This window comes from Corvus brachyrhynchos, unplaced genomic scaffold, assembly GCF_000691975.1.
Source record: "Corvus brachyrhynchos isolate BGI_N302 unplaced genomic scaffold, ASM69197v1 scaffold46, whole genome shotgun sequence".
In the NCBI taxonomy this organism is placed as follows: domain Eukaryota; kingdom Metazoa; phylum Chordata; class Aves; order Passeriformes; family Corvidae; genus Corvus; species Corvus brachyrhynchos.
In genome coordinates, this window is record NW_008238838.1 from 1,416,463 (window position 1) to 1,436,108 (window position 19,646).

Genomic DNA, 19,646 nt, shown 5'->3' on the forward strand with positions numbered 1-19,646 from the left:
CTGGCAGTGGGAAGCCATTCCCTGTGTCCTGTCCCTCCATGCCTTGTCCCCAGTCCCTCTCCAGCTCTGCTGGAGCCCCTTTAGGCCCTGCAAGGGGCTCTGAGGTGTCCCTGGAGCCTTTTCCTCTCCAGGTTGAACACCCCCAAATGATTTACACTTGTTCTCTCAGCTTTGGGGCTTCCAGTGTTTCGTGGCACATTGTGATCACCAGGAGCATCCTCTGGTCACTGTTATTTAACTCCCACACGAGCTGGGCCCAGATCCCCAAGTGCCACAGACCCCATGGGGAAGGGGAGCCATGAAGATGAGCAAGGCCTTATCCAAGGGATTTCATTCCACAGGGGGCTCTTGTGCTGAGTCTAACACCAGCTGAACATTCCTTGCAGGTATTTGGCTCAGGGCAACCCTCAGGGGCTGCTCAGTGCCTGCCTCTCCAGCCCAGCAGCTGGGTGGCCCTTACCCACCAGCAGGTGCTGGGGTTGAATCACTTAACACTGAAGGAGAGGTTGGCCCCAAGAAGAGGAGGTTGGTTACACAAACCCAGCAGCAGTGAGGTACCAGCCACAACAACCCAGGAAAACAGCCTTAATTAGGGAAAACGTACTGGTCGCTGCAGGGCTTTTTGCTTCCTCCACTTCCAGGACCTGGCTGCTGGAGGATCCTGTTAGCTCAGTAAATATTGCTAATGACTGAGGCTCTGTTTGCTTGCCACATCCTTGTCCAGCTGCCGGGAGCATTGAGAGACATCCACGTCATTCCTGACTCAAAGGCAGTGCTAGCCTGGGGTCTCAGCCCAGCGCTGAAGAATCCTGTGGGGGCTCACTAATTAGTCAGGGGGAAGTTGTGCAGGGTGGGACAGTGTGCAGGAAAGCCTCTAACAACTAATTTAAAAAGCTGATGAATGCACCAAGAGCACCATCATGTAATGGTGTTTCTTTATGCTGATGTGCTGTAAGATGCACTTTCCCAGAGGGCAGGGAGCAGAAACCCCAAGCTGTCCTCTCTCATCCAGGCAACCCACATGGAGAATCTATTGAGCCTGTCCAAGGCTGGTTTAAAAATATTCAGTAATCCCTTTACTTTGACAGAAAATGAGGGGTTTGGCAGGGAGAAGTTTGTCAGCATTTCTGTGGAAAGTTTTGTCTGCGGTGAAGAGGGGGATGAGTGTCCAGCTGAGGTCTTGAGGGCAATGTGAGGAACAGGAGATTTTCTGCTGGGGTGATTCACCTCCACCCCGGGAGGTTTCACTCTCATGTCCATTTGGGGATATATATGGAGGCTCCCACCCCATAAAGAGCCACATGTCATGGACTCATGGAATCATTCAGGTTGGAAAAGCCCTCTAAGCCCATCGAGTCCAACAGTTCCCCCAGCACTGCCAGCGTGTTCACCACTAACCACGTCCCCAAGTGCCACATCTGGGGATCCCCATCCACCACTCCTTGGGACTCCACCACTGCCTTGGGCAGCCTGTTCCCACCTGACCACTCTTTCAGTGAAGAACTTTTCCCTGATATCCCAACTACACCTCCCTGGGTGCACCTTGAAGCCCTTTCCATCCAGCTCTCTGCTCCTACTCCTGTGGGCTGGAGCCATCCTGGATCCCTTCTCCATCATTTTCATCTTCCCAGGCACATGCGGGTTAACTGCTTTTGCTTTGCTGTCATGAAAAACCCCCCCTGCAGCCCCAAACAACGCTTCCTAATTATATCCCTGGTTTAATCAGGAAGGCTAGCGCTTCCATAGCTACGTGATTAAAAATTAGGAGACCAGATTCTGTAGTGGTGCCTCATAATAACAACCAATCCTGGGAGCTCAGTGGATGAATAATGGATCATGGCTCCATGCTACCGGCTTCTTGCTTTCCCTGCTTTCTTCTTCTCCACTTTTTATCTGTCATTCTCCTCCTCCTCCTCCTCTGCGTCCTCTCCCGGGCTGGAGTTGGTGTGGGGAAGAAATACATCCATCCTTCATTTTACAGAAGTTAGCGAGACATCACAGATTCCTCTTCATCAGCCCCTCCACCCCAACCAAATTCCCTCTTAGGGAGCCTGGAGACATCAATAATTCACGGCTACCTGGAGGACTGGGCGATGAAAACCAGTTACTTGGGAAGAGGTTGCCAGGGCCCATCCTCTCCTCATCGCCATAAGCAGCTCCTCAAGGCTGGCTGCTGATCCCACGGGGAGCAAAACTGTGAAAAACAAGGATTTCTGGCACAGGGCAGATAAGTGATTCCATGTTTGTTTGCTTTATGTTGTCCTCTATCCCATAATATCCCCTAGTGGGCAGCTAAGGGACACCCTGGATTGCTTTGCTGGGGAGATGTTGCTGCAGGAATACCAGGAAAAAAAGTCAAGAATGCCAAACATCACACCACAAAAGTGCCTTCATTAAATTCCAAGATGGTCTTCAGAAAAAGATTTGTGGGCTGGTTTTTTCCCCACTCTACAAGATGAATTTTCAATATTTTTTACAAGCAGAGGTCAAATTCAATTAATGGATTCAGCGAAGGGAAAAAAACTATTGAAAAATGCCAGATTTGGTTTTAAACAGCATAAACTCATCCAATGAAATAAAATAAATAAATATTTTAAATTAAAATTCATACTTCCTTAATAGTTAAATAACAGCAGAATGGAGCAGAATTGTTCCCATTTCCACATCTCAGTGACAGGCATTCCAACTAACTCAAACCACAGATTTTTCACTTTCTTTTTCCACTCTTTTAGCCTGGAAGAAGAAAAAAAAAAAAAAAAAAGAAGTACATTTTGGATCCGTGTAGAAAAGCTTTTTTCCCCCAGTCCTTGAGTTCCACCCACTGAGCTGAAAAATCCCATTACTCCGAGCGCCTGGCAGCCGCGTGTGCGCGCAGCGGGGTGTGCCCGCAGCACATCTGCAAATCCCGGCCTGGGGCAGGCAGCCACCTCTGCCTTGTCAGGGAACAGAATCCCTTCCCAGTCCCCGATCCCAGCCCGGCGCTGGAGGAGTTTTTAAATATTCCTCAGCCAATGACAATGTGAGGGCGGCTCAGGAGCAGAGATGGACTTGGGGGTTTCAGAGGGGGCTTAGGCCAATGTTGGCTCTGAGGGGGAGCGGCCCTGACTTGGAGCAAAACCAGCTCCACTTTGGCAGAAAACTGGTGGATTTCACCCAACTGCATCCCCTCTGAAGGATGCTGAGGGTAGGAGGGTTCTGCCACCGGCTTCTGAGCAGGGTGTGAAGGAGCAATTTCCTGTTTCTTGTGATGCCTTTTCCTGGTCTTAAAATCAAGAGTCAGACACAGTTAGAAGGGAAAAAGGGATTTTACCTTGGGATTTATTTTAAGGATCCTTAGGTGCACCATGTCCAGGTGGAATGCACCTCCATGCCCACCGCAATGCCCACCCACAATAGATCAGGTATATCATTATAGGTGTTACTAATTAGCAGATCTATCAAAGATTCCTCAATGAGAGGCTCAAGTGAGCCCCCCTCCCCAAGGAGCCTTCCCTGGATGGTTCTATCTTGGTTTACAGAATGTGTTCTGGAGAGGACCTTGGGCTCTGGGGCACACTGATCCCTAGCTACGAAGCTTCTAAAATGTTTAGTCTCTCAGCTTGACAAACAAGGCCAAGAATGTAGGCAAAAAATACAGTAAGCATACAGAAGTTATAAAAAGGTATAACAGGGGTGTAAAAGAAAAGGCAAAAAATCATCACAGCATCACTTGGGAACGCCTTCCAATGTGTCCTTCACATTCCGGCTGGCCTCCCACCCCCACATGGGCCCCAGGAGCCCCCAGACAGGCCATGGACAGATGAGCAACACATCTGTCTGTAGCAAGTAGAGCATTTGGCTTCCCAAGGGTCATGGTTGGGAAGAGCTAAGAGCCTTTGGGAAGCAGTTTAGGCTGAAAGGGCTCTCAACGAGGGGGTTGCCAGCAGCTTTCAGTGACAAGGAGGTTCCCTGCTGTTTCCCTGGAATAATGTGAGGCATCCATGGGATTGGCAGTGCTGTTAAAGAGCCGGGGAAAGGGAGGGCTGAGCTTGGTTCTCTCACAGAACAGAAATAAGTGCATTTGTCTTACCTAGTCAGGAATTTTTTGTGTCTTGATGAAACACCCACTGATGGTCAGTAAGACCAAACTTCTCATGGTAAGTAAGACCAAACTTCTCAGCCTCTGGAACAGGCTGGAGTCCTCATCCCTGGGGGGATTTAAGAGCTGTGTGGATGTGGCACCTGGGGACATGATATAGTGGTGGGCTTGGCAGTGATGGGGGAATGGCTGGACTTGATCTTAAAGGTCTTTTCCAACCTAGATAATGCCCTGATTCCATGAGGAGCTGGACAGAGCTCCATCTCCAGCACAGGTCCTGGCTGAAGCAGACCCATCAGGGTAGCAGAAATGAAAGCCCCTCCCTGCAGGATTAGAGAGCAGCAGGGATATTTATTTCAAGCAGGGATACTGCTTTCAAATACTCCCAGAGTTTGCAGCTCAGGAACATGCAGGGCTTTGAGGATTTAGTAGCCCTTGATGGATTTATCTACCACAGACCTGATCCCTCATATTCCTGCAAAGCTTGCAGCCACCTGGCCCAAATCCCCTCAGAAACTTCTCCAGTTGCTGCTGCTGGAGTTGAAATCTGGGGCCCAGCTTTCACGGGAGCAGCAAGAGGCAGGTGGCTGTACCCTGGGGACAGTGGCTAGCAGTGCCATGGCCATCCCAAAATGTATGCAAAGCCTGAGAGGTCACAGTCCAGTGACCCCACAGGTGACTCCAGAAATGTGGGTTTCATGCTTCAAATGGCGTTGTCTCCTCTGTGCTCTTTGCTTGCAGTTCCTCCAGATGACCCTGTCATTATGGGGGGGCCCATCATCAGCCTGAGGGCAGGAGACCCCCTGAACCTGACCTGCCACGCTGACAACGCCAAGCCAGCAGCCTCCATCATCTGGATGAGGAGGGGAGAAGTCATCAACGGAGCCACGTATTCCAAGGTGAGGCAGGATGGGGCTGGGACAAGGCCTGTGCTCTTCCCTGGCTTCACAAAGGGGTGCCAGGCCTGACACTGCTCTTCACACAACCCCAAAACATCTGGGGCAGCACCCTCAGCTCAGCAGAGCTGGGACTCTCACCCTGCATCCCTCCATAAAGCCTTCCCAGCAGGGAGGCTGGGGGGAAAACAGTCAGGAGGATGCAAGTGAGAAACCACAAACTGTCACCAAAATGGGCTCTGCTCTGAATTTGGCTTTTTGTACCTTCTCACAGCTTGTAATCACCTGGCATGGCCACTTGTCCCCCCTAAATCCCAGCTGGGTGTGGTGTTAATGTTATGTACAGCACAACTGACCCAGCCTTGGCTGCAGCAGAACCTCTGGATCAAAAGTTGCTTGCAGTGACGTGTGTCCCCTCCTCCAACTGCAATTTTCCATGAAAAAGTGTCAGGATTGTTGGCATTTTTTAATTTAGACAGAAAGCGTTTATTGGGTCATAAAGGAAACCATCAAAGAGCAATCAGCAGCACACTGGGGATGGGCCCCCACATGTTCTCCCCCACATGCTTATGGGCTCCTGATGGCTGGTGAGTGCGAAAGATTTGCTAACACTTGACGTTTTTAATGAAAAATTTCAAAACAGCAAAATTCCAGACCGAAAATGGGTCAGTCTGCAGCCAAAACTTCAAAGGGGGCAGTCAGAGCCATTCCTCGAGCTCCCGAAGATCTTTAATAAACATTTCACCCTCTGCTGCCACTGTGAAGCCGCCATCCAGCCTCATTCCAGCAGTATCCTGATTTGCTGGGGAGAGCAGAGGAGGCAGAACACCCTCCCTGCCTCCTCCTCCTCCTTCACCTCCTGGCTGAAGCTGAGCTGCTTCTCTGCAGCCAGGGGTGAGCAGAGGGGAACCTGCCCCATCTCCCTGCGTGCGATGCGAGAGGCAGCACTAATTAGAGAGAGCTGACCTCTCCCTCTCTCAAATCGAGTGGAATTAATTAAAATCCAGGCCGTTGATGTGCAGTTGTTCATGGCTTATCCCGCTCACCCCCAGCTTTCCCCTCCAGGGCTGCCAGGCCTGGACCTGGGAAGACAACTTTTGAGCCCTGTCCCTTTCAGACCCACAGAAGATCCCTTTCCCTGTCCCCCAGAGAAGGGGGAATGCCCTTCCGAAGCAGAGTTTTGCAGGCTGCAGATCCATGTCCCACAGCACAGAGATTTCCATGGCATTTTAAGCAGCTGGCAGGGGTGGGCTGGGAGGGGAGCCCTGTTCTGTGTGGGGGAAGCATCCTTCCCTCCTCCTGGAGTCAGGAAAACCTCTGTTTCTGAGGCTGAACTTCAGTTTCTCCTGACTTCCTGGAGGTTTCCATGAGGCCCTTTCATATTAAAAAAGAAAATCAGCATTTAGAAAAACTAACAGACAATTTTAGACATTTTTTGAGTGGGAAGTTTGGATTTTTGGTGTCTTAGAAACGTTTCCCATTTGAGGCTCCCTTTAAAATAGTGCCTCAGTTTGCCTCTTTCTGCTTTTTCAAGAAAACTGAAATCCAACCCAGCTTTCATTTGATCCAGATATTCCAGCCAGCCAAAAGGAAGCCCTCTTTGGGTTACTGACTGCCTGAAACCATTCACACTGAGTGATAATTTCTTTGTTACTCTGAATTTCCAGTCCACCAACTGATCCATATGCAGCCCCCTGGCAATCCCAGCCAGGCAGTGCAGAACGGCCACGGCTGACTGAAATCCCCCCGATCCCTACTGAAGGGGACAGGGAACGTTACAAGATCCTGCAGGATTTGGAGGTTCACCTCAAATAGGGGGCAAGTTCTGCACAGACTTAGGGTTCAGCACAAGGCCAGCACCAAAAATGGGGCCGTTCCCCAAGGGAAGGGCACACGGGGTGACAATGAAGGCAGGACAGGGCAGCATCCTGCGTTTGTGTCCAGGGGTGGGAGCAGAGCTGAGAAGGGGCTGGGAGCACCAGGAATGTCTGAGGGAGCTGGGTGGGCTCAGCCTGCAGAAGAAGAGGCTCAGGGGAACCTTCTTGCTGTCCACAACTCCCAGGAGGGGACGGCCAGGTGGGAGTCAGGCTCTGCTCCCAGCGAACAAGAGACAGGATGAAAGGAAATGGCCTCAAACCGTGCCAGGGGATGTTTAGATTGGATATTGGGAAAATTTCTTTACTGAAAAGGTATTCAGCCATTGGAATGGGCTCTCAGCGTGGTGGTGGATTCCCCATCCCTGGAAGTGCTCCAAAAACCCGTGGATGTGGTGGAGAGGGACGTGGTTTGATGGGTCAGTGCTGGGTAAATGGATGGACTCGATCTCGGAGGGCTTTTCCAGCCTTAATGGCTCTGGGATTCTGGGCTGATTGTGGTGACAGTTTCTCAGCACCATTCCTTGTCTCGTGTGCTTGAGAGGCACAAACCTGTGTGCATGAAGGCTGTGCCACAATGAGCCCAGGGAAAGCATTAGTCTTGGCATCAAAGAATCATTTAGGTTGGAAAAGCTCTCCAAAATCAAGTCCAGCCATTCCCCCAGCACTGCCAGGGCCACCACTAAATTGTGTCCCCAAGTGCCACATGCACACATCTTGCTGACATCTGTTTATCTCCCCATAAAGCCACTCTGAGGAACAAACTTGAAGGATACCAACTTAGAAGGAAAAACTGCCTGGCAGGGTCCAAAATCCAGACTGTTGATAAACCAGAGAGAGAGGTCAGAGGTTGGAGAATGATTGAAAGACTGAAAACCACACAACATCCTGAAAGATCCGAGGGCTCCGTTTATCAAAGTCGGGGTTACAGGGTGACGTGACCTCCTGTAAGAGCTTGCAGGAGGATTAGGGGGTGGTAAGGAAGCGCTCCCAGGCTTCTGTGCTCCCAAAAGAGGCATGGCAGGGCACCAGGGCTGAAGTCAGATAAATCCAGGGAAGAAGCACAGTGCCAAGGCTGAGCAGGTAGAGCTGGTTACCACCAGGGTTTGGATCTCTGGCCCCCATCAGTCAAGACCTGAGAGCTGATGATTTACCATGGGCTGGTCCAGAGCCAAGGATCCATGGCCCGGGTCAGTCCGTGCTGCTGGCAGCCGGCATCACCCCTCATCCCTATGAGGAGTGCCCAGCAGCTTCATGCACTCACCTGGCAGAGGATGCCAGCGGGGTCACAAAGCCATTTGCCTCTGGCTCCCTCTTTCCTGGGATGGTGGGTGACGTATCCCACCGGAGCGTTCCTCCCCAGCCTAGGCACAGCAGGGCTACAGGGAAGCAGATGGGAGTTAAGAGCCCAATTCCCAGGGAAGTGCAGTGAAATTTGTCTTTGTTATTCTCCTAAGGCTTTTGGCCGATTCCAGCCAGAGGAATTGTTATTTCAGGAAGCTGCTTGGCTGAGAAGCTCCTATTGAGCCTGGAGATGGGGAAAGGGCCCCTCTCCAGCTCCTCATCCCTGTCTCCCCCTCACAGACGCTCCTCCGTGACGGCAAGAGGGAGAGCATCATGAGCACCCTGTTCATCGCCCCCTCGGACATTGAGAACGGGGAGAGCATTGTGTGCCGTGCCACCAACAAAGCCATTCCCAGCGGGAAGGAGACTTCTGTCACCATCGACATCCAGCGTGAGTACACGGCCACCTCTGGCTGCTGGGAGATCCCGGCCTCTCTGCCCTCCAGTCAGGAGCAGCATGCTGGGGCTGGGGTTTTCTCTTTACTGGGATTTACTGGTGTATCAACGGGGTGAAGTCCCAGCTGGATCTCCCATGTCCCCTGAGCGCCCTGGGGCACCGAGGAACGCCACACAACAGGGATATCCTGCTTCCCATGTGTCCGTGGATTTGAGCAAAAGCAGCACCAGCTGCCATGCTCTGGGTGGCCCAGCTGTGCCCTGATCCAGGCCCTCGGGGGTCTTTGGAGCAGGGATGGATCCCAGAGGGTTTTGGGTGAGCAAGCAACATCTCTGGGCATGGCCAGTAGCAGAGATAAGTCCCATCAGGATTTCTGGTGCTGAATCGCGTGTTTACAGGCAGTTCAGTGGTATGTTTGTTGTGATACCTGATGGGGACAGTGTCCCTGCCATGACACAAAGCCAAAGCCAGTCACCACCTCAGGAGACAGGGCTGTGTTCAGAGCTGTACCATTCGCCCTTTACTGTAAATCCACAGAGAAAAATTTGCCATCCTCCAAAATTCACATTTCACAGGCCTCTTCCCTCCTCCTCTGCAGTAGCTGTTGCTCTTGGGCTCCTCCTGACCCCTTCCAGCCAGGCTCCATTCACACACGCAGTTCCTGCAGCTGTATTTACCCACGACTTGCAAAAGCAGGGTGTTCGATATTAGCATGCCAGCTGCTTTCCAGAGACCAATTAAAACTGGCAAACTCAACTGAACAAACTCGAGCGCAGCAGAAAATTCACCATTTAAGACTTGCAGCTTTTGCTGCCGGAAGATTACCAGGCTCTTGGGTCGCTGGCTGCATGTCCTGACAGAACTGGGCAGATAAAATGAGATAATAGCTTGGGTTATTTCACAGCCAGCAAACAGCTACAATAGCGGGAGACACACTCACACAAACAGCGCAGAGCGGAGCCGTCATTACACTGGGCAGTACAGTGTGGGCTGGAGACGTGAGCTGAATCCCCACAGCCACATGGAATCTGTTTGGGAAAGAGAAAAACCCAATAAAGAGCACCAATTTCCACTCCGAGCTATTAAATAATCCACGCTGTGAATGTAATAACAATAATATTATACCCAGCTACTAAAAGTATGTTGTTCTTAATGGGGGCTAATGAGGATATCAATTTCCCGAAGCTGGATGGGTGATGGGGTAGAAAAATACTAAGATGGATTAACCAAGCTGAGGTGGGATGGATTTTGACCCAGATGCACAAGCCTGCCCTAGCTGCACCTAGTCACAGAATCATGGAATTGTGAAGGTTGGAAAAGACCTCTAAGATCATCAGGTTCAACTATGAACGCAGCTTTAGTTCATGAGGTTTCACTCCCAGCCTTGCAGACAACCAGCTGCGTTCACTTTGCAAAGAGCTAAAGGTGCTTTTCCTAAGCAAAAAGTATCTGGGCCGCTCGTTTTTCCCTAGGGAATTGTTCTGGGAAGTCCTGCTCGTGGGTCTTATTCCAATATCTAGCACAGAAGCAGCACCCTGGGGAGAGAAAGGAGTGGTTTCTGCAAGAATAAGGAAAATCAGGCAGCAGTTGTTGGCTGTGGAGCTCTTCCCAGCCTGGCACGAGCTGCTGCATCCTCCTGGGCCCTGCACTCTCCACCTCCAGCAGTGGAGGTTGAATTCACACCACAGCAAACACCACCCAGCTGTGTGGTTTGAGAGAAGGCCTTGCAAACTTATCCCAGGGAACCAAAAATAATCCTTCCCAGGAAGCAGCAGCCTGGTAAATCACTCCTACTGCTGTCTTACATTTTCTTTTGCCACTCAAAAGAACATCAGCAATGCTCCCAGGCAGCAGAGAAACGCCGGGATGGGGGTTATTCCCAGGAAGGGTGTGTGCAAGGTGGGAGAGATTATCCTCAGTTGAATTTGGGCTCCCATCAATCTCATGCCTGACCACCATAGCAGCAATGGAAGAGCTGAGTCATAAAACCCTCCCCCTTACAAATATATATAAAAAAAGGGGGGGGAATTGGCAGAAAGAGCTGGAAAAAACCCCAGTGCAGGGTCTGTAATGGAAATACTAAGCGGCTCCAGCTGGAACATCTGTTCAATGTGATTTCCGTTCCACCAGCCACATCAAAGTCAGCCTCCTGTGAGTTATGCGTCGAACATCACAAGTGGGATTAAAATCATGTTTAATAGTTTGATATGGCATAAACTATTTATACTGCAGGAGCCCAGTGGCTCCATGGAAATGCACACCCGGCGTGCCGGGATGGGGAGGAGCGGGGTTATTGCTTATCCAAAGCCATTTGCTCCAAGCCTCTGCACACACATGTGCAGTTGCTCATTTTTACACCTTTTTTTTGTCGTGGCAAGAAGGGATTTGGATGTTTTTGCAGGAGGTGGGAGGAGGAGAAGCAAAGTGGAGGGTGATGAGGGGCACATCGCTGCTCTGGAGGGTCTCCTGCTGCGTTTATCCTTGGAGCTTTGCAGTGTTTGATTCCCTTTTGTGCTTCCCCCTGGGGAGTGGAAAGCCCAGGGCTGAAGTGGCATCTTAGCCTGAGCAAAGAGGTTCAGAAGGGTTTGTCCACAGGGGAGAGGAGCACGGAGAGGGATCCGCAAGTGGCAGGGCAAGCGCCAGCACAGTGCCCGCAGCCCACAGAGCTCAGCCTGTGGCCATTCCCGAGGTGCTGAGTGGGAACAGTGGGAGCTGAGGGGTTTGCCAAGGTGCCTCCCAGGCTGAGGGGCTGGCAAGGAGTGGTGCTGGTCCTGGTGCCGGTCCCGGTGCTGGTCCCGCTGTGGCGCGGTACCCGCACGAGCACTCGCACCCTCTCCTCCCCCGCCGCCTGTGGGCTGGCTCTATCGCATTCCATCATTCAAATTCATTACAAGAAGCCAGGCAGGAATTATAATTGTAACCGAGTGGAATTACATCCTGATGAGTTACAATTTGTGTCTTTTTTCCCTTTAAAATGCCCCGAAACACACTGGCACACACAAGCCCACGCTATCCACAACACCCGCAATATTCGAAAGCCCAATCCCATTTCTGACAGGCGAGATCAAAGACTTTAATTCACTTCCTTTGCTCTTTCTTTTTTTTTTTTTTCCTGTCTTCTTAATTTTTTTTTTTTTATTATTATTTTGAGTGCAGGAGGGAGCCGGGCTCATTTTAATACAAAGAGACTCCTCTGTAAATCGTAGGCACAGCTCCTAACCCATCAAACAATGGGGAAGCTCCTAAAGAGAAGTGTGATTCATACTTAACAAAGGAAGGTGATTAGCTGTTGTTGTCTAACAATAGGGAAGTGTCAGGATGCCTGGGAATGAATTAGGAGCCCGCCATACATCTCTGGGCTGCTGTGTCAGGGAAGCTCATTTATATTCCCAAGTGCGCCCATCTTTATTGTCATTTGAATTGCACATTTTAAAATGAAATTAGGGTAAATTGAAAATACCTATAATTTCCCCGTCATAATTTCCCATCAGGAAGGCAGGTGGCTTTGCTCACAACAAAGCCAGGCTCCGGCTGGGTAAATACCGTGGGGTGGAGGAGAAGGAGGCACTGGAGAGCCGCCGGGACTTGGCTTCTCCCCTCCCGCCCAGCCAAGGTCACTGCCGAGGCCACCTCCGAGACTCCGCTTGCGTCCCCAAGCTGCTCACCTTGCCCCTCGCAGGCTTGGGATAACACGGGGTTGCTCTGGATGCAGTTCCCACACCAGTACGCCCAGTTGGAGCCCACACCCTCCAGCAAAGGCGCTGAGAGCTGCCTGAGCCAGGTGGCTCCAGCAGGACCCTGACATGTGTATGGTGGAGGGAGAGGCTGGCAGGGAAACTTCCATCCCTCTTAATCACCAGGACGCTCCTTGGGCTTGGCTGGAGCCACAGCTCCACGGCATCCTCACAGAACTCGAGCGCTGGGCCGTGTCCAGCCCTGCAGCGCTGACCCCACACCCCAGCCCAGGCCTCCGGAATGCCCTAGCACACGTGAGGCCAAGGGAGGTGCCCTGCACCAGGGTGTGCCAACAGCTTCTCTGCCCACCCACCCTGTCAGCTGCAGCCTTTCCCCATTTTCCAGCTGGGAAGGACATTGCTGAGGCCCTTGGAAGAGGAGAGAGGCAGCAGGGAAAGTTGAACACGTAACATGTCCTGTTCTGGGATGTGTTTGTGCATATGTGCAGCAGACTCCCCCCTCAAGGGCAGGAGAGCCCCTCAGCTGGGTTGATGAGCCCCAACACCCTCTGCCATGGGACAGCTGGTTCTTCAGGCACCGCAAAAACCCTCCACAAGGCCATTTCTTTCTGCTTTTTCCCCTCAAATGAGATCCCATGCTTAAAACCTAAAGCTGAAGGCCTGACATCAGTCATCGTGAAAAATTAGAACAACTCTGGATATTCTTCATTGTCACGATCCGCTAATGCAAGCGGGGGTCGTGATGGTTCGTTTATCGATCTCAGAGTGTAAAAGGACACAAGAGATTTCAGTTTTAATCAAAGCAGTGCACCTTTATTAAGTGCCCACAACACAGTAATGCAATAGAAGAGAGTAAGAGAGAGAGAGAGAGAGAGAGAGAGGGAAAAGAGGGGCAATAGCTACCAACGGATGAGACGAAGTACTCGTGGTCTTCCGCCAATAGATTCGTCTTCTTTCCGTGGGGAGATCTCCGCCTCGGTTTTTTTAGAAGGTCCCTTTATAGTCCTTTTCAGAAGCGAGGGGCAACTGGCCAAGAGGTTGGGGAATCTACAGCCATTGTTATGGGGTTCGTTGCTTTGGGAAACAGGTACAGGACAGACGTACAAGACAGGTGTACCAGAGAGGTGTACAGGACAGGTCGTTCCTTTCCGCTTCAGCGCAGTCCTTCCCGCCTGGGCAGCAAGAACGGCGCAGTCCATTGTGACCTGCACTAATTTTCCTCAGGAATGCGTACCAGTTCCCAGTGGGCACACCCGTAGGCCACACTTGGCAGACAATCCCACCTCAGCCAGGCCAGGACTGCTGTGTTCAGTCTCTGTCTTCGGCGATGATCGTGAGGCAGATGAGGGATTTTCGGACCGTCTCTTACATTCATCTAAACATTTCACCCATTTCCCGCTTGCTTTCATTGGTTCTTTCCTAAATTTTATTTGCAGCTGAAGCATTTAGATGCTTCTCATGTGAAAAGAAGGAGAGAAACTGAGGAGCAGTTGGATGACTGGAGCAGCCTGTGGCACCAGTAAGGCCCTGGCAGAGATGATTAGGCTGATGAAAGAGCAGAAATGCCACTTTAAAGTCAGAGGATAGACAAAAGATCATTGTTACACAGCGAGATATTAAACTGGAGTGTCTCAGAGCAGGCGAGTTTATGTCCTTAAATGAGAATCAGAGCCAGCAGTCACATTTTCCAAGTGAAATGTTACATCAAACGATGTCTGTGGCTCCTCTTCCTGTCTTATGCACTGAAGCCCTTCAAGAGAAGAGCAGCGTTCATGGCATCAGCCTGTCTGACAATCGTTATATGGCTTTAAACTGAAAAATGGCTTTAAACTGGAAAATGGCTTCCCACTGCCAGAGGCAGGGATAGATGAGATTTCAGGAAGAAATTCTTCCCTGTGAGGGTGGTGAGGCCCTGGCACAGGTCGTCTGGAGAAGCTGGAAGTGTCCAAGGCTGGGTGGGACGGGGCTTGGAGCAACCTGGGCTAGTGGAAGGTGTCCCTGACCATGGAAAGGAGTGGAACTGGACAATCTTTAATGTCCCTTCCAACCCAAACCGTGCCTTTGAGTTTCTCATGGGCCTGTCTCTCTTGGCAGACCCCCCTCTGGTGAACCTGTCCGTGGAGCCGCAGCCGGTGCTGGAGGACAACACTGTGAAGTTCCACTGCTCCGCCAAGGCCAACCCTGCTGTCACCCAGTACAGGTAAGGTGGCACTCCTGGCACCCCTGACACCTCAGTCCAGCCCTCTGCTGAGACCCTCTCGCCTTCCCTGCAGGTGACCCAAAAGAGCTCAGCCCCTCTGGCTGTGGTTTCTGGTGGCCATTCCACCTCCTCCCGTGTTTCTCACTGCTTGGTGCTCGCTGTGGCTCATCCCCATGGCCTCTGCTGTCCCGCAGCCGAGGGGTGCCATGGCTGGAGCCAGCCCCTTATCCCTGCTGCGGCAGGGTCATCCCAGCACCCCACTCCGGCGGCTCCCTGGTGCCGCTCTGGCCTTGATGCTGTTGTTGCACATCGAGAGGCTCCACTTGCGCCGCTCGCCGGGCGTCTGCCACGTTCTGTGTGCAGCAACTCCTCGGTCAGGGATTCATCTTGGAGCGCATTGAGAGGCCTGGCACCGAGCCATCTGTTTGGGGTCATCGTGAGCAATGCACACCGAGTGAAAAGACTATTTTAGGAAAATTCCTCTCCTTTTTTTGCACACTCTAAAAAAATTTGAACACAGCAGCTTTATTGCCATCTCCATGTAACCCTTAAGCCACCACCATAAAGCCTCTCCGTGCCCAGCACGGTGGAGCTGAGCTCAGGAGGGGCCAGAGCAGAGGTGCAGGCGCTGGAGATGTGAGGGGACACAGGGGATGGGATCTCTCTGAGTGGGACATTCTCCCTGAGCAGGTGGGGTCATCACTGCTGGCCATGGTCTGCAGGGCCCCTGCACGGCCACAGTGAGCTCGGAGCAGGGCACGGGTGGTTGAGGAGATTCGGAGCAGGAGGAAATGCGGCGCTTGCTGCTGAGACAGGTCTGGGGTGCAGGTGGTGCATGGGGTCCCTGCCAGCCCCGAGCCTCCCTGGTCCTCTCTTCTCTCTGGTGACCAGGGACAGGATCTGAGAGAACGGCTGGAGCTGTGCCAGGGGAGGTTTAGGTTCTTCTCCCAGAGGCTGCTGGGCACTGCCCAGGCTCCCCAGGGAATGGTCCCGGCCCCGAGGCTGCCAGAGCTGCAGGAGCATTTGGACAGCGCTGCCAGGGATGCCCAGGGTGGGGTCGTTGGGGTGGCTGTGCAGGGCCAGGGGTTGAACTCAATGATCCTTGTGGTACCCCCCAACTCAGGAGATTCTGTGAGTGCTCATCCAGGGATTGACGAGCGGGACTCGGAGCACAGCCAGACCCTGCTCACCGTGTCACCTCCAGCTGGTCACTGCAGGAGGGCAGACGCTCTGCTCTGAGCAGAGTCACTGCCACGGGCCCTTGGCTGTGAGTGTGAGGGTTCCTGCAGCAGAAAACACCCCTCCTCTCACAGGATATTTTTGTCTAAGCAGACAAAATATGGGTGTGGAAAGCAGGGCAGGCTGTCAGCACACTTTGGGAAAAAAGAGCTTTGTGTAACCAGGTACATCCCTGTCCCACCTCATCCGTCAGCCACTCATCCCTCCTGCCTGGAAGGCCTGAATGTGCACACATGGGCTCACCATCCATTCTGGCTCTGCAGAACCATCCATGGATAATAACAGAGGAGGCACCTCCGGGGACAGGTTACCGTGACCCGCCTCCTGTTAGGCTCGTACAGCTTAATTAGTACAATCGAGTTTCCTGATAGGAATGATCCCTTCCAGCTGGATATCAGCACAACAAAGCAGTAATTGTGTTCCTGGTTACACAGAAGAGTTATTAATTCGAGAAGTCAATTAATGTCAAGGATACAAATAGCCCTGGTTTCATATTTACAGCTGGTAGGAAAACAAAGTGCGTGGCAGGCTGGGTGTGAAGGAGCCACGTGGTTCTTACCCCAGGACTGATTCTGGTACAGTCCAAGGCAAAACAACCATCTCTGCGCAGGGAACCAGACAGTGGCAAGACCCTGTCAAACTTCTACTCCCTCAGCCTGATTCTCAACAAAGAGACCTTCCACATCATCCCTGAACCCGGCTGAGCTGATCCCTTGTGCACTGGAGCAGCCTGGAAAGCTCCAGTCTTGGTTTTCCACTTCTTTGGACGGGAACTTTGGACAAGGGGGAATGGCTTCCCTTGGACAAGGAGGGCAGGGCTGGATGGGATATTGGGCAGGAATTGTTCCCTGGGAGGGTGGGCAGGCCCTGGCACAGGGTGCCCAGAGCAGCTGTGGCTGCCCCTGGATCCCTGGCAGTGCCCAAGGCCAGGCTGGACATTGGGGCTGGGAGCAGCCTGGGACAGTGGGAGGTGTCCTTGCCCATGGCAGGGGGTGGAACTGGATGACCTTTAAGCCCAAACCATTTTGGCATTCTGTGATTCCTCTTGGCTGTTTCCAGCCTTTGGATCCCTGCCCAAGCCAAGCTGGGTTGCTTTTCTCCACCAAGCAGAGGTGGGCCCAACACTCTTCTCCCATCTTTGCTGCCATCTCGGCACAGGTTTTTGCTGTCCCCACCAACTGCAAGTGCCACCCTCTGCCCTCTTCCTTCCTTCTCACCCATCCCAAGGCCATGGGTCTTGTCACCCTTCCTGTTCCTGAGCCTCCATGTTTCTCCTGCAAATGGCTTTGGGATTCATTTCTTGATGGATTTTACTCTTAAAACTAACTGCATGTTTTTTCAGGCAATGCTTTCCCATAAAAAGGGTTTTGGAGGGGGTGGGGGGGAAGAGGCATGACAAATTCAAGAACTTTGGGTTTTTCATGTCTTGAGTTCCCTTAACATGTAAACTTCACATGAGGCTTTTTCCCTACCACTGTGACAAGCAAACAGGACTCAGCAGCGCTCGCTGGGGCTTCCTTCTGCTTAATGGCTCTGATTGATGGAGGGGGGATTTGTTTCCCTTCCATAAGATCCCAAAGCTCTTCACTGTGTAAAGGTGGCAGATGTTTCAGCACTGACGCTCCGAGTCCTCTGGAGTGGGACATCCGAGCAAGGAGCCCCCTGCACCCTGGCAGTGGCAAGGAGAGAAGGATGGGATGTGTAAAGTCCCAGGACTGAGATATCTGGAGGTTTGAGAAGGCAGAACATGAGCTTGGTGCCATCCCCAGGGTCACTCAGGACCCCACCACTGGTGAAAATGAACTTATTCTGCCTTCCAAAAAACCCAACAGAAAATGTGATTTTTTTTTCTTTTTGGGTGAGGACCCTTCTGTTATACCTCCTGTGTCTTCCCTCACGCTCAAACAGAGATCCCAGATCTTCAGCTGATATTTATTCTTAATCCCCCCTGCAATATGTTTGTCAGCAAATAACTCTGAACACAAAGGAAAAATGTTTAAACAACCTAAACCCCCTTTTGTGGACATAAATCCACAGCCAGCTCTGCAGGGCCATCCCTGCTACCGATCCACCAGCAAGCTGTCACCTTGCTGGAATTTTTGAGGAGCCGTAGCTTTTGCATTGGGTTTGCATCCCGGGTTTTCTGCCTGGGAAAAGCACATGAGGTTGAATATCTCACCACAGATGTTCCCTTGGGAAGCATCCATGAACTGGGATCTTTGTTAGGATGAAGCCACTAAACCATCCCCATGGTCCTGCCGACCCAAGATTTTAAGCCCAGACCTCTTGTTCTCTTAGTTAGGAGGGCAAGGGAAAAGAAACAAAATTCAACACAATTCCCCAGGAGACAAAAATCCCCCTCTGCCCCTATAGAGAGCACAGTTTGGATGAAATTGAGTCAGCTGCTTTTCCCTTAGGAAGTTTTCTTTGTGCTCTCTTATATAATCACACACAGGTGGACTTTCATGCAAGGAAAATCTGGTTGGAAAAGAGACCTTGGAGCGATCCACTCCCAGAGCCAGGGTGGAAAGTTCTAGCCTGCACCGTGTCTTCTCTTCCGAAGGCAGAGGGTTAATGGCTTTTTCTCAAAACTGACAGATTTTCACAAAATCTTTGGCCTCTGTGGCATTTTCTAAGTCAGAATCCCTCTTCCTTAAAATCTGCTGGCATCTCCTGACATTGGGAAGCAGGCAGGGCTGGGGTAGGTTGTCCTATGCTGGAGGCACAGCTCCTCTGCCCCTTTCCTTAGCTGAGGAGGCTGGAGCTGAAATCCCAGCCCTCCTCCCTCGCTGGCAGCAGCCGTTTCTTGACGAGGAGCAGCTTTTTCCCCAGGGAGATTTGTTTGCCCACGATGTCACCTGGGCTGTCACTCACTTTTAGGCATGGGACAGACTGGTGGCACCAAAAGCAAGTGGAGGGAGTCAGGCAGAGGCTGGCAAGGTATCACAGCAATCCTGAGCAGGCGGTCCTGGCACAGGGATGAATTAACCCTCCGGCAGCAGGGGTTTGCTCATTTGGATGTTTTCCCACCTTCCATATAGAGCAAGCTTTGCACAGACACATCTGACAGCTTCTGTAGGGCCCCATACCCCACCTGGCCTGGCTTTACCCCACCTCTGGCTGGGAGCACGTTCCCTTTGGAGCTGAAGAGCAGCTCAGCCCACCAGAAACCTCCTTGGCATTGCCAGTGCAGCATCCTCCACTTGAAAAAGGCTCAGGGGGACCTGGGTTCCTCAGCAACACTTCCATGGGTGCGTCCCCATCTGCTTTAGCACCATGGACATGGGGCTGGAAGCCCAAAGAGGCTCCCTGGTGTCCCAAGGGTGGTAGGGGACCATGCTAACCTTTCCTCTCTCCCTGCCTCCAGCCTCTGCCAGCCTCTGCCAGCCTCTGCCAGCCCATTTGCTGGTGGAGCATCCCAGTGCCAGGCTGGAGCAGCAAACGGCTCCGGTGGGCAGCTGGCACGTGTGGGCACATCCCACCTCAACAACCCGCCTCCCGTGCGCCTCTGCGGCTTCCTGGGCAGCTCTGGGATGGCGAGGAGGGAGTCTGGGAATTTACTGGCTTTCTTTTGCTGCAAGCAAATGGGCAGGAAAGGGAGAGGGAGAGTAATTAGCTGTCGCCATTGTTCTGCCACCTGCGATGGCGGGTAAAATTAATGGAAAGCAACAGAAGTCGGGGCTACGTGAACCGACTCCCAACCAGGCCTCCTCTTTGCTCCCGTCAGATCTCTCTATTTGCCAATCTTCCCGTGGCTTTTGATGCCTGTTGTGTGTCTGTGGGGTGTTTTTTTGCTGTTATTATTTATCACTCACAGTAAGAAAGAGAATCTTTAAAGTGGCAGAAGGAAATGGGAAGGTTTAATATTGCAGAAGGCAGAGTCCCTGAGCCTTTCGGGCTCCTCGGCTGATGATTATTTTTGT

The 19,646-nt window shown here is 52.0% G+C and overlaps 1 protein-coding gene across 1 annotated transcript in view; it reads left to right on the plus strand.

Moving 5' to 3' along the window:
• KIRREL3 (kin of IRRE like 3 (Drosophila)) overlaps positions 1-19,646 on the plus strand; it is a 142,219-nt gene that overhangs the window by 81,264 nt on the left and 41,309 nt on the right. Inside the window, exons 6-8 of the mRNA XM_017738339.1 lie at positions 4,820-4,977; positions 8,433-8,583; positions 14,379-14,484. Of these exons, the coding sequence (XP_017593828.1) occupies positions 4,820-4,977; positions 8,433-8,583; positions 14,379-14,484 (415 nt within the window). The remainder of the gene's footprint in view (positions 1-4,819; positions 4,978-8,432; positions 8,584-14,378; positions 14,485-19,646) is intronic.